This window comes from Nothoprocta perdicaria, unplaced genomic scaffold (assembly GCF_003342845.1).
Source record: "Nothoprocta perdicaria isolate Ctin4 unplaced genomic scaffold, notPer1 scaffold_12, whole genome shotgun sequence".
Taxonomy (NCBI): domain Eukaryota; kingdom Metazoa; phylum Chordata; class Aves; order Tinamiformes; family Tinamidae; genus Nothoprocta; species Nothoprocta perdicaria.
Window position 1 is genome coordinate 6,753,333 of NW_020454316.1, and position 15,211 is coordinate 6,768,543.

Below are 15,211 nucleotides of genomic sequence, written 5' to 3' on the forward strand. Positions count from 1 at the left end.
GCGCCGCCGCCTCGGCCCGCGCCGGCCGGGGCGCGATGCTGGCCGACAGCCTCGTGGAGGAGTTCGAGATCCGCGAGGATGAGCCCTGGTACGACCAGCAGGACCTGCAGCAAGGTGAGCGGGGCGGCGGGAGCGCGCAGCCCGCGGCGGGCAGGGCGCGAGGGGCCGGCGGCGGGAGCGGCGCAGGGGGCGCGCGGGGCTCCGCGGCGGGCGCAGTCCCGGCCGCCTTTGTTTGACGGCGGGGCGGCAGCGCAGCCGCCTTGCCTCGCTCCATCCCTGCGCGGCCCCCCCGCGCACCTGGACGCTCCGCGGGTTCCCTCGCCGTGCCGCCCCTYAGCCGGGCGGCGGCAGGTCCGCGTCTGGAAGGAGAGCGCCCCTCTTGCTAAGGAAAGAGGGAGGGAACCGCCATGGCGCCCCGCGGCCGCCCCGCCCGAGCCCCCACGTGGAGGCGGCTCCGCGGAGGGGCTGCCGGCCGCGGCCCACGGCGGATGCGCCGCGGGGTCCGCGGTGCCCAGAGCCGGCGCTTTCCTGCTTGACTTTCTTACGATTTTTTAATAACGGCGAGTTCGGTTTAAATGGCCACCGCCGAGCCCTGAAGTGGCCGCCTTCAGTCCCGCCCCAGCCTTGGTCGCTCGCAGCCAGGCGCGGGCTGAGTCTCGGGGTTCGCGGGCACCGCTGTGCCCTGAACCGGGGAAAGGAGCCTGGCGAGGAGCTCTCCAGCGCAGCAGCCTCTGCACCGACACGAGCAGCACCAGACAGCAACTCTGAGACAGGAGCAGGTCCCTAATTGGATGTTTTGTCTATAAAATAGCTGCTCAGCAGCTATATTTAGATGCGCTCCGCTCAGAAGTGATGTTTTCCTGGCTATTGTTTATAAACCCGTTGGTTCAAGTAAGATCCTGCAGCAATAGCTGGCTTTTGCAAGGAAGAGTTGAAAACTTGGAGATAGGATTTAGTGGTGTTTCCCATGCTGCTGCCTATGGGCTGCTGGACTTGCAGACAGATTTCACAATGCATCGTATAGTGACTTTTTACTTACTTGTGCTCCTCTAATTTAGTCTTATTAAAAGTGAGTGAAATAATCCTCATTTGAGCTCCTAAGAGGCAATTTTCCATTCTAGAGGTTAGTCTCTTTTGAGGRTTGGTTAATTAATTCTCTATCAGTATTCTATCTTTTTCTGAGGATTATCTCCTTGCGAGCCTCAGCGGAAGTGACTAAAGCCTTGCCAGAAGGGAAGGGAGGAAAATAAACTGAAGGGCAAGTTAAAACGCAAAGATGATGCCTTGAGGGAATGCCTTTAAAGGGATCTTTATACCACACTGTTGCAGTTTAAAAGATGCTCTTCATCATGCTAAAACTGATGTATCTAAACAAAGTGGCAAAGAGTGTCTCTAAACTCTTCCCAACCTAATCAGTGCATATTTGTGAGAAGACCTACAATGTTAAAGATATTTAAAAAGCACCCCAAAACAACCTGAAGTCCTTGTCTGTCTTTGAAATTTAAAATTAGGGTAGGGTTTTGGSCAGACTTTTGACAGTCTTTGTACGTGCTGGAAGCTTTTCCCTTGATAAGGGAGGTAAATTGTTCAGGCACGTTGTTCATGGGAACGGGATGCTCCTGGAGTCCTGCAAGGAGGGGAAGCACCATCCCTTCTTCCAAAAGATATTTTCTGGGAATATGCTGGCCTTTGAAAAATAACTATTGCAATTGCTCCTTTTACATCTTTGAACATAAGAGTAGAAAATATCAGCTCAGTAAAAAACTAAGGGTTTACTTTTACAGTTAAGCAGTTCAACCAGACATATATCTTCTGCTACTAATGCCTTCTGCTTCTGAAAAGAATAGGCTCATTTTACTCTGAAAATTCTTTGAATCATTTTGTTAGGTGAGTCATGAAAGAATGAAAGGAAGAATCTCGGTACTGTTTTAATCTTCCTTTCCCAAGTATAGTAACACTGTCAGTACAGCTTGGGGAGGAGTGGTGATAGATGATGGCTGTTTAACACCATGGACGTACCATCCAAATCTTGTTTTGGGTTAGAGATTCCAGGTGGAACAGTTGAACACAATGAGTAGGATTGATTTACTAAAATCAAGCTCTTAAAATTTGCATCTCCATGGATGGCATCTACAAATATTTTAATAATGCAAACTCTATTTTCTGTTGTGCAACTTCAACACGTAGCTGTTAGTTTACCTAAGCTTACAACAAAAAAGGCAATGTGTTTCTAATATTGCAAGGTAACTCTTGCAATGTGTCAAGAAATGTGTAAATTAACTTTTTTCTTTCTATCTCTGGAGAAGAGATAATATATCCTGTACCTGGATGCTTAAAAATTGCAGTTTCAAAAGGAGAAACAAAGAAGGCAATTTCTGTACCCTTCTTAGAAATGCCTGATTGTGCTATGTTTTCAGTGGCCACATTTCATTATATRTGTACTCAAAGGCTACACTCAAACTGCAGAATTGTGTGTATATTTTAAAACTAGTGGGGGCAAATCACCAATTCATGCAGTAAGATTGAGAGAGTAAAAAAGAAATCTAATGGACACTGATTTCAGTTTTGACTGAATTCACTAGGGAATATAGGTACTAAAGGCAGCAAAATGAATGAAAAGCAAATTCTTCACCTTAGAACAAGTCGTGTGGTTTCAGTTCTTCCTTCCTCTGTAGATAGGAGTTGGAGTTTTACTGCATGCGCCCGAGTTGTTCAACTGGTCCTCTCCTCCTCGGAAACAAATTGCCTTAATTACAAAACAGCACGCTGCTGCCATAATAACCCGCTTGTGCTTCTGCTGGTCTAATGAACAGAATGAGTGTTTAAGTAGAATGACATGAATTCTATTATTTGCATTGTATTCAAAGTACTGTGTGTTATGCACAATTTGATTTAGTGAACGTGGGGGGCATTTAGGAATGAAATTCTCTACTCCTAAATGCGTTTCAACATCAAAAACAACTTTCCCTTTGGAGAGGGAATTGGCAGTGAGTAATTCCATTATGCATTACATCCCTAATGTAATCCTAAAATCCTCCCTAAAGTTCTTATTCTGCTCTATTAAAATAAAAGAATGAATTGTATAGTCTTTGTCCTGAATGATGCCAATATTAACTGCTGAGTGGCTTTGAATATTACGTGGCTCCTAGTAAAGACTGGTAGCACAAGAACTTGTGAATCAAGGCTGTATTTTGTAATACATGATGACAGATTCACTGCAGACTACGGCACTTTGTAAGGTGACTGAACAAGTGGCTTTGGTCTTGGCTGCTTGGGAGTCACTTTGTCTCTGGATACATATGAACGTATGATCCTGGTTAAATATGAGAAAAGCTTAAGCAGAAGGTCTTGAGGTTTCCTTATCTAAATACTTTGAGCCCCAAGAAAAAGCTCTAGAATAGGCTGTGCTTCTTAATAAGAGGTGTTACAGTGGAAGCCTATGTGAATTCCCAAGCATAGATCAGTATGCCATGTGGCTCAGTCGTGTGTCTTTTGAGAGTATGGGCACCTCCCATACTGTATGATTTGTTCTAAATTAATGTATTGACATTTATTCTAAGAATCTCATTCAGGGTAGGAAATGCATGATTTCAGCTTAAAAAAAAAAAAAAACAACCACAAACCCAACAACAACAAAACCCCCCACAGCTGTTATATAGCCAGAAAGGGATATCTACAACTTAATAGACAAATGCTGCTATTCACCTGTCTTGATGAGTCTGAAGTCAGTCTTCGGCTTGTTTGCCTAGATCTAGTTACTGTTCTGGACAGACTGTCAAAGGGAAGTTTGGCACAAAACAGGCCAGGAGCAGTGCTCTGTCTGTGACAATGGCTGATAAGATAATTGGGAGAGGGCGAGAAGGAGGCAGAACAACATGATAGAACAAGGGCATCTTAACCAAACAAAACCAGAATGTGTTCTCCAGTCTAGCTGCAATTGCCAGTGATGCAATAAATGTCTCTTGTGCATTAGCTTAAGTCTTTATGGAAATAACTTAAGTTCTCCTTGGCTGTATGTAACTGCATATAGGAGACAACCTGGCTAGAGCCCAGGTGAGGGGAAGGAGGTACAAAAAAAATGAGATTTTTTTTTCTTAAGTCTACTGAGTTGTAAACTTCTAGAGTAGTTAGTAATTTAACAGTAACACTTAGGCTGACTTATTTGTCACTTCATATGACCGTTGAAATTGCATTTGTTTTGAGACATAATTATATGTATCTAGTACTACTCACTCATGCTATGGAAGAAATACCAACTTCCCTGCAGAAGGGACTGGGTGTTGAGATGAGTTATTTCTTATTTTGAAAGAACTTCAGTTGCTGCACCTTTAAGTCAACTGAAGATGACCAAAGTGCCTGAGAATAAAGGATATTTTAAGTGATGTTTTAGAAGGCATAAAACAATCTTTGCCTTCTAGATTTAAGATTAAGCAGAATAAGTTTCTCTTTTTTTTTTTTTCCCCTCCCCTCCTTTGAACTTACTGTTTTAATTATCTGAAACTTTCATCTCGTTTTTAGATCCTGTATGACCTGAGCTCCTTGTTGATGGAGGACCAATGGGGTAGAAGAGCAGTGTAAATGGCAAGAGTAGGACCAGCTTTGTCCTGGCTCTAGCCTGAGGAGCCCTTACTGGCTTTTTGTGCTCGTTCTTCTACAATACGACTCCAGTAAACCTGGGGACAGAGAGCTCACCGACCGCAGGGTTCACGTGGAGGGAAGTGAAGATCAGGATGGTTCGGTCCTCTGACTGAAGGACCAAAAGAAGAACTAAGATACTGTCATGACATAAGAGGGCTATCTTCTAGGTTTCAGGACTCTCAGACTTGCATTGTAGGTGGCATCTGAATGTTCTACTTAGGTATAAGCTGCCTTGCTTTTTAGGTACTGGGAATAACTTGGACCACTTACAAAAGCTGTAGCAAGCACCTTAAATATTTGAAATGCTTAAAAGTTGCATTAATTTGGGGAGTTTACAACTTGCATGCAAACATGACTTCTTTGTTTAGACCTCCACCTCGCTGCTGAGCTTGGGAAGACRCTACTAGATCGTAACACGGAGCTAGAAGAATCTTTACAGCAAATGTATGCAACGAATCAAGAGCAACTGCAGGAGATAGAGGTAAGTATTTGACGTATCTATGTGTTAAAGCATCCAGATTTGYAACAGAAGAGCCACGGAAGTTTAAATCGGTATTTTTCAAGGAAAACAATGACCCATCTTTAACAGCTTGAAAATCTGAAAGATTGTATAGGCTTAATCATAGATGGAACTATGTGTCATTGAATGGAAGCTTATGTCATTAAACTTATTGTTGGATTTGATTTAACAACAAATGACAGGTATCTRTACAAAAACTACCTCAGGAATTTGTGTTTTTCTGTACATACTAGGTAAAGTTAAATGAAAGTATATGAAAATGTGATTAATAAATCATTTACTTTAAATATTTAAATTCATCATTTAAATCTAACTGCTTTAAAGGCTAACAACAGGAAGGAGATCTAAGTAAAATCTGAGCATATATACTTCCAGTAAAGAATTGCGGTGTGACAAGAGAATTGAAATAAATTTCATTAAAAGAAATTCCAGCAAAAAGAAATATTTAATCAGTATCTAAATATAGGATGTATTAGAGTCTTTTGTGTTTACTAGGGAAAAGTCATAACGAGCCTTTCAAAGACATTTAGCTTTGCTTTTTTTTAACTGACAACATACTGAAAATGTACTYAGCATTTCAATCGAGTTCTGGTAAGAATCAAAGGCAGCAGATTGTGACTGTTACACATTGAATTCTTATAAAATTTTAGAATCCACTGGTGCAAGTAATACTTATTTACAGACTGTGTATGACCTTTGTACAGCTGCAACTTGAACTTAAAAACCCCATAACAACTGCAGGTAACCTTTTAAAAAAACGCCCCAAAACTCTAGGCTTGAAACAGGCAAATATATTGGGTGTTTAAAAAAATCATGTTAATAAAAATACAGCCTTTTTATTAGATAGTATACAATCTTTGGATAATACTTTTTATAAAAGTTGTTTTTATATCCTATAGTCAGTCTTTTTTCACTATTATGTGCTAAACATTATTTCCATTATCCTGTTYACTCTGTGACACAGTGGTTGGAATGGCCTAAATGTATGTTAATGCCACAGCCTTAAAGGAAGTATGTATTTATTCAGAGATTTTAAATAACTTGTGGGTATAACTTTTTTTTTTAATGGAAAGATTGATCCTTAAGATCTAAAGAACAGGAGCACTTGAAGTTGCTATAAACTACTGCTCTACCTAAGGTTTAGCTCCTGTGTGGATGGTTGCTTTTAACAAAATGTTTAATGCAGTTAAACACTTGAAATATGGAGAATAAATTAATGAAAATTAGCAATAATGTCTAGAAATAATCWAGTGCTATTAAGGATGTAGTTTTGTGTTTGGTTTAAGACAGTTCATCTGTTTAAGCCTTTCTTGAGGGTTAGTGGTCGTTCTCTGCATGGGAGCGCCTTGAATTGYCCTTCCAGCAGGAATCTGCAGGGTCAAGTACAGGCAGCCTCAGTGAGGGACTTAACTCTCACACTGTCTCAGTTGCTTAGCCAAGCAAAACCAAARCAAGACTTGTGCAATACCTCCTTTTGAAGACTTTCTCTGATACCTGTTTCTTCTCTTCCTTTTATCCTCTTTTCCCAAATGTGAAACAAATGTGGGCAGGGGTGTGTGCAATGAATTGGCCTTTTAGCTTTTTTCAAGGGCAGAAGASGTGAGAGAATAGTTCTGTTTGTTTGTTTGGGGGGGGGGGRGGGGGGGGAAGGGAGGAATGTTATTTTATTTGTTGCTACTTCTGGCACCTAGGTAGCACCTGCACCTTTATTTAGCCAACTTACTGTGTCAAGTCAACCTGCAGACAGAATGTATTTGTATTCATCCCTATYCATCACGGCTGCCTTTTCATTTCCACTGCCTGCCTTTTAGTCTTACCTGTTTTCCCAGTGCAGTTTAAAAGTGTATTAGTATCTCAACATTATTTCTCCCCAAAAGACTCTTTTTGCACCAGGAGTTCTGGTATATAAGGTGAGCACATGCAAAGTGCAGTGTTTCTATGTGACAGAAGTAGTTCAGTTGGTTATTTGCATCCCTGCATTGTATCAGTACAAGGTGCAAATATCATACGCAGTCTCTACACATGATATTTTGAAGTACTTATCTCTGCAACCTAAAAGATGATCTCCTAGCTGTTCCTATAACTACTTTATTATTTTTTTAGTAGCTACTTCCTGGGCAATAAATCAATGCAAGTCTTTGGGTTTTTCCAGTTAATTTGCATCTTATGGGTAGTGAAGTCTAGGACTGGCTAAGAACTCATTCTGAAATATGGTACTATCATATCTGCACTGAAAGTGAAGGGTCAGGGGCTTTGGAATGCTTAASATTGCAGCTAATATATTAAACGCTAACGTATTAAGTGTTTTACAGCCTTGAATTGTTGTATCTGACCTCTGTGCTGACACGTGTGCCACTAAGTACACTGTGGATGTAATAAATGCTGGAATAGATTGAAAGGGCAACTTTATCCTTGCCAGAATCTTTGCGCTCAACATTCAGACTAAAAGAAGTGCTGACTTTCTCATGAAATGTGGACTAATGCAAGAAATCTCAATTGCTCTTTCATGTTAGGGGCTCAGCTGTAGGGAAGATAGAASAAATGAGATTTTTCTAAAACATTTATTGCACATCTATACCTGTTTTTCTTAGCCTGATAATACCAAGCCATTTTGAAACCATCACTTAAAGTATCTAAGACACAAGGTGAAGAAAACTTTGCTTTACATCCTCCACGGTAAGATGCAACACCTAAATCCAGCACCAAACTCTTAGCTTGTGTGTGTAGGCACCCTTGTGTTGCTGGAGAAAATACATATGAAGATTTTCAGCTCCTTGTGAGAATGGTCAATAGGGAAAGTTAAACTGAAATGGGTCACAGTGAGATTCTGCTGCTAATCCATGTACTATTCTTGCGTAAATCTGTTGTCACGTGCCCAAGGCTGCACAGGATCTAGCCAACTGCCATCGTCCTCATCTAGAAGACTGTACGTAGCACTTACTAGTCCTAGATTAACTTATAATCTGTTCTTAAATTGCCTAAAATGTAAACCCATCAATCTTTTAATGAGGTAAAAGGTTAAGTAGAATATTAGGAGCTTTGAGCATGTAACAAGCCTATGTTAGGAAAAAGTAGCTTTCCACCTGTAAGTCTGCTGGATATTCATATTTGAAGTTTACTTTTCAATAGGTAGCATGTAGTAGTATAGAACATAGTGCAAGGATTAAATTATATATTAGTGTAAAATATTTGTGATTTAAAGGTCTGGGATTTTGGATTTGATGCTAGAACCTGCTCAGTTGTTCACCCACTTCYGGTGTTTAGAGCCTGAAGTAGTTGTTTACTGCTCTTACACTGCAAATTTCAGTCTTTCTGAAATTATCCAAGAAAATAAAGAGGATTAAAAGGGGAACTTGCATCTCTTTTTTTTTAATTAAGGGAGGGAGGGGAGGGGAGGGGTGAGGAAAGGCAAGTAGACCTTGGGACCTTTGATTGGGATTTCAGAAACTGGAATAGCTCCTTGTGTGTAATTAAAGATGGCATTTGATAACTTCCTCCTGCTTCCTGACACATAAGAGTCCACATACTGTCTTAAGTGTGACTACAACCTTAATTTTGTTCTGCTGAACTTAAGTTTCTTCACACTCTGAAGTAGCATTATGCCTSCTAGAAATAAAGTATGGAAGGTGCTACCCCTTATTATAGTTTTTATGTTATGAAAACTTTCAGGCCACGATTGTTATAAAATGTCTGATGGAGCCCACTGACCCTTTCAGAACACTTCCATTGGATAGTTTCAGCATATGTATAAATCTGGATTCATGGATCTATTAGCAATGACTGCAGTACAGGGGTAACCAGTAACGACTCTAGAAAGCGGAGGTACTAGCAATAGCTTAGTTACAGCAACTCTAAATAAACATAGTTTGCACAACCCAACCCAACTCATCTGGACAAGCATTTTGTTGATTAGCCTGTACTGACCTCCATGCGAACGGCGAAGTAGCTGAGTTACTGGTGGTACTTCGTCACCTGTGCACTTCCCAAAGCAGCTGCAGCAATCTAGACACTTATGAAGCCTCGTAGTTTCTCTAGGAACGTGAGTAAAAATGCAAAATGGTAGTTTTAGTTTTTCACTAAGCACAAACCTAGTAAGAACTCCGCTGTCTTGCAGTACCTCACAAAGCAAGTGGATCTCTTGCGTCAGATGAATGATCAGCATGCAAAGGTATACGAACAGCTGGATGTCACTGCAAGAGAACTGGAGGACACAAATCAAAAACTAGTTGCAGAGAGCAAAGCATCACAACAAAAGATACTAAGGTAAGGAACTTCAGTTACACTTCCTTTCCTGCCTCAATGTTCACCTTTAAGGTTATGAAAATGAACAGCCTGAGTGAATTTGTGTAGTTACTGGATGACTGTCTGTCCACTACGCTGTTCTATTACACTTTTCAATTAAAAGGATGGTGGTGTTTAAAGGTATTTTGTGGCCAAAGARTAGCCTTCTGAGAAGCAACCACAGTATAAGTGGATAGCAACTTATCTCATCCTCTTGAGTAAACACCAAAGTGTTTTGACAGTACTGTCCTTCRCTTTTAGCTTGACAGAGACAATTGAAAGTCTACAAACACACATAGATGACCTGCAAAGACAAGTAGAAGAACTTAAGAAGTCTGGACGAGCCCGGACGAGCCATGAGAGATCGGACCAGCCAAGATCAATGCATAGTTTCTCATGTTTGAAGGAGCTCTATGACCTTCGCCAGTAAGACTGTCTTACCTTGCATAGTAAAGCAAATGATAAACTTATCTTAAGCAGAGTTTAAAAACAGGACATGCAAACGCAGATGTAAAACAAGCTAGCAGAAAAACATCAGTGTCCCTGATTAGCAAAATATCTGCACAGTCCTGCACTGTGTGGGGTTGATATTGATAGAGACTGTATCAGTCTGCATGTAAATGGAACCTGCTATTCCTCTCCTTGTTTTGGAATATATTCCCCCTCAGAGCCTGCAGCTATACCAAGCTGTAGCCCAGAAAACTTACAGGGATCTAAAACTCCCCCTACTCTTGCATTGCCTCACATAAAAAGCACAAAAATAGTTAAGAAAATAAACATTCAAAGTGTAAGGTCTTTTCTGTAAACCTGCCCTTTCCTTCAATATCTGTGCACATCTCCTTTTTGAGTAAGGTGGGATTCCTGCAATAACTTACCTGAAATTCAGCTGATAAAATAGTGTCTGGATCCTTTGATTTTCCTTATCTACAGCAGTTCTATGTACCTAAATTTTGTTAGTGTGACCATCAGGATGATCACTTTGAGTGAAACTCAGCATTAGACCTCAAAGATSATCAGTTAGAACAGGTTTTGTGTCAGGACTTCCAGCATTGCATGAAGGTAGGAATGAAGAAGGAATAATCTGTACATCCAAAAAAGGTGTTATCATAATCCTGAGGCTAAATAGCTTCCTTCGGGCTGCCAACGGTTTGTGGAAATGCCAACCACCAGGATGTAACTTGCCAATTTTGAAGCTCGTTTCCACTATCAGTAGTGACAATAGTTTTACGAATGGAGAGCTGTGGCATATTGCATGGCACACTGAGGCAATAGGTTATGCACCAGTGAAGAAATAGCCTAGATTCAATCTTAAACTTAATTACTGAATAAGTAGACCTATTCAGCTTATCTGTAACTTAAAATCTGTTAAAAAGCTGTTATTTGGCCTGAGTCGAGAGGCCAGATTAGATGGCATAAAATGCATTTACAAGCTATGCTGATTATTGAATAGCTAGCTTATTAAAAAGACCACTACATGTATTCAGAGGTATTTTAGCTAACAGTTTAAGTCTGTCAGTTGTTACCTAGAGCAGAAAAAAAAATGTAGGCGGTGCAAGAAAGCTGTATTTCCTAACATTCAACAACTTGTTTGTTTCTGCAGGTATTTTGTTTATGATCATGTGTTTGCAGAAAAAATTACTTCAATGGATAATCAGCTAAGCCCTCTAGAAGAAGAAAATGAGAGTTTAAAAAAAGCAGTGACAGTTTTGCAAGCCCAACTCAGCCTAGAGAAAGAGAAGAGGGTAACAATGGAAGAGGAATACAGTCTCGTGGTAAAAGAAAACTGTGACCTTGAACAGAGGCTAGTTGACATAGACTTATATCGGGCTCGTGCAGAGGAGCTGGAAGTGGAAGTTGCTGAAATGCGACAAATACTTCAGTCTGAAAACACCTTCCATAATGCAGAGAAATTGGTGCCAGAATCCTTTTTTATATCTTTCAAAGAATCCTTAGAAAGGGAGCTTGGTCAGAGCCCTGTGGATGATGGACTTCTGAGTGTCTCGGAGCTTGACAAGAAGGCCCTGAAAAGGAGCAACAGTGAAACTTTCCTGAGCAGTGCTGCAGGAGGAGACATTCTGAGGGGCCACGAGGAAACCTGTATCAGGAGAGCTGAGGCTGTGAAGCAGCGAGGCATCTCTGTACTCAATGAAGTTGATGCCCAGTATAATGCTCTGAAGGTGAAATATGAGGAACTTTTGAAGAGGTGTCAGCTGGACGAAGACTCTGTGAAACACAAGGCTGTGCAAACACTGAAGCAGTATTCCAAAGACCTTAACGTGGCGAACACCCAGTACGATCTTGCCGCTAGCAATCAAGAAGTTACCAGTGTGGAACTCAGTGACTCTCCCACAAATGCCCTTCCTGAATATAAAGCGCTCTTCAAGGAAATTTTTAGCTGTATCAAAAAAACAAAAGAAGAAATTGATGAACACAGAGCTAAGTACAAGTCTCTCTCTTCTCAGCCATAACACYGTATGTGCTGATGACCCATTCTCTGTAGATGACTAAATTTGTTATCAAAAAGGGGAGAAAAAACTTCACCAATGTCACAAGCTCCCTTATTGATTGTATTTTCGAACACTCAAACTGAATGTTTTGGTTTGTAAATATGTAGTTAATAAGCTCATTATTTAAGGGCTAGTCACTCTATACCTATGTAACAGTAGATTTAATGTTTAGCATGACCCACAAGCTAAAGATTGTAAAGCAAACCAACATCATAGCTTTATTTTCATACTAGACTTAATCTCTGGCCACAGCAGTAACTGATTATCTTATTCAGTCCACTTCAGAAAATGACAGATCTAAGAAATCTGTCCTGTTCCTCTCACAAGAAATTGGACTAAAGCTTTCAGTCACAGGTGATGCCCTTGTAAGTTGGTGTAGAAAATAAACAAAAATGGCCCCCCAGAACACTATTACAGGCAGCCTCTCCTTGATTTTTGAGTATGAAGTTAGCGGTCTAAGTCTAGCTGAGCTTGCGTTGACAGAGAGGGTGAGAGCTGGTGCAGCACCCTGTGCTGTGCCCAGGTTAAGCTGATACCACATATGCACATGCACTGAGCTCTCCCATGGGTTATTATAGATGTCTTCCTACTAAGAAAAGGATTTGATGTGAAGCTTGTGTGATTCTTTAGATATGGTTTGTTATTTAGGGCACTTTGTCTTAAGGCAAGATACTGTGAATTGATTCTGTATGTTAYCTGGGATTAATTGTTCTCTTTTGGTGGTATACCTGCAAAGTACAGTGGTGGTTTTGTGTATTTGGTAAGATAGAAAGATGGAATTTAGCTATTTAACTTTAGCAGTAGTGTTGACAGAGTAGAATAGCTTTTTAGCTTACATACCACAGACTCCAAGTGCTTAAAGGTGATAGGTAGGGTAGAGCTTTATGATGGTCTGTGCGTGGCTGCAGCTTGAGCTGCTGTAGCCCTGGCACGTGCTGTTTGGGGAAGAGGCTGCCCCGACTCTGCCAGGACAAACCCTGCTGCAACAGGGGCCTGCTATCGTTCTTCTCCTCTACTCACTAGTAATACCCTGTAGGAATTCAAATTCTGAAAAACAAAGAATGTAGAGAAGTGGTTTCTTTAAAATGGTTTAAAATATGGAAAAGAAAGGCCAGGAGATTAAGGAAGGGAGGCACCCAGAAAGGTGACATCCCTCTTACAATGGTCTCCTAACTCAATTTTGTCAGCTGTTGAGGGAAAGCGACTTACTGCTTGTCTGCTTGAGTTGCTGCAATGTACTAGACAGTTGACACGGTGTTGACAACTTCTCAGCTTTAGTTCAACTGCTGCTATTACAGTTTTGTCTGCCTTATGTACACTGTTGAGCTTTGTACAGTTGTCCTTCAGTTGCAGTATTAAGACTTCGTGTTGTGAAAATTTACCAAAACATGTATTGCATTCTAAAAATCTATTTAAAAATGGGAATTGATTCTGTGAGTGTATTATTTTCTAAGCAAATAAGTAATCCAGTCAAGCTACTAATGTGTAGGCTACTAATTATGCATTATCTATGCAGATCAGGAAAGAGTAGACTTGGTGCAGATGGCACCTTCATTATCTACAGTTGCCATCTCTCCCAGCTAGCTCAGATAGAGTTCCCATTAAATTTGTATTTTAAAAGTTACACTAAATGGGAAAGGATAGGCTCCCTGGTGTAGAAAGCTAGAGGGAACTAACTACTTTCTCCTTTTGGGGTGTTAGGATAGTTCTTGGTGTATGTTTTTCTTTCTTAAGTTTTCCAGTGYCCCCGGGTTAGGTATGGAGGCAGTGGATCCTCCTCACCTGCAGCTGGACTTCTGCCCCAGCTCRGAGCCTGCAGAGCAGGGACCCTCCATGAAAGCTGCGATCCTGGTAGTCACCAGCTCTCTATTACTATGTTTAAGAGGATGGAGATCCGAGCCTGTTGTACCAGAAGATAGGTGCATGCAATTAAAGATTGCAGAATAAATGCTGGATCTTCAGTGGCTTAATACTGTTGATGAATTTACTGCATTTTTTATGTATACAGCTTTTGCCTTTTTAAAGTATTCAAACTGTTCTCAGATTTCCTTAGAAGCACTTGATTTTCTTGTAATATAACTTGCCAGCTGTGCAATGGCTAAGTTCCAGCTTTAACACTTTTTAACACTTACCTGTATATGTCATGCACTAGAACAAGCCCAAGGTTGAGTTCCTCCCTAAACTCTGAGTGTGGCTGTGCCAGGGTGCAAGCTTTCTGTGCACAGCTGTAGAGAGCTGGGTGGCCCCTCAGCTGTGCTGGGCAAGTCCCCGCCCTGGGGCCATGGAGCAAACCAGGACAAGGGCAGCAAAGGCTGCCTGAACTTCACCCCTCCCACTTGCACTGCTGTAGCAACTGAACTGCTGTAGAGCATTAGCAAGCAAGTTAGAGGTTTAGCTGTTTAAACACTGAGTACATCTCTCACAGGAAGTGTGAAATGCTATTAAGAACAGCAGCAATCCATATTCTTTGCCAATCTTATGTAACTTAGCTACCTTAATTCCCTTATTTCAGTCAACAATTCCATTCAGCCTCTTCTGAAAATAAACAGAAGGTAGTAGAATCTATTATAGCTTCTCTCATATGATTGAAAATATACTCAGCAAAACCCATGAGCTGTGGAGTAACTCTGTCCTACAATTATTACAATATTTGATTCCTTACCGTATTATAACTGAACTTATAAAATGACAACCTTCTCAGATAAGAAAAACAATATTACTATACTTTATGCAACAGGTCCCTATTGAGATAACCATTTCTAGGCACCTCCAAAAAAATTATATAAGCAGAATAATTTAAAATAAAACAGTTTAAGAGGTGGCTTATTCTGTACTGTACCTCTACTACATCTTTCCTGAGCTGTCCTTCCATTACAAGCCTCCTTGCTGAAGGGCTAGGACAGCTTTGTTCTTCACCGATAAACAGAAGCAGTCTAGATGAAGATGTCACAGGTGACCTTCAAGATAAAATTTTATTTAGAAAATTACACAAAATAGAGGTTTCACATTGTTGCCAAGTGTGGTAACTAGAACTGGATGCCTTCCAGGCAGGGTGTTCAGTTACTTACCTTGCTGCAYCTGCATACAGTAATGATACCCCTCAAACACATCTGTACATCCAGTAGTTGTTCCATATGTTTCAAACATAATTACTTTTCCAAATAACTCACTTCACAAACAACAGGTGAGAACACTTGCTATGTAGTACAGAGTTTAGAGAGCAATATTTGTTCCCCCCACCCTCCTGTCCCCTGTCCCGGCATTT

General features: G+C 40.9%; 1 protein-coding gene across 1 annotated transcript; it reads left to right on the forward strand.

Annotated features, from left to right (window-relative positions):
• Positions 1-35: 35 nt before the first annotated feature.
• Positions 36-14,853, forward strand: CDR2 (cerebellar degeneration related protein 2). The gene is made up of 5 exons (XM_026053851.1): positions 36-114; positions 5,007-5,119; positions 9,273-9,421; positions 9,701-9,865; positions 11,040-14,853. Exons 1-5 carry the CDS (start codon positions 36-38, stop codon positions 11,905-11,907), a joined length of 1,374 nt encoding a protein of 457 aa, XP_025909636.1. The 3' UTR covers positions 11,908-14,853.
• Positions 14,854-15,211: the final 358 nt, after the last annotated feature.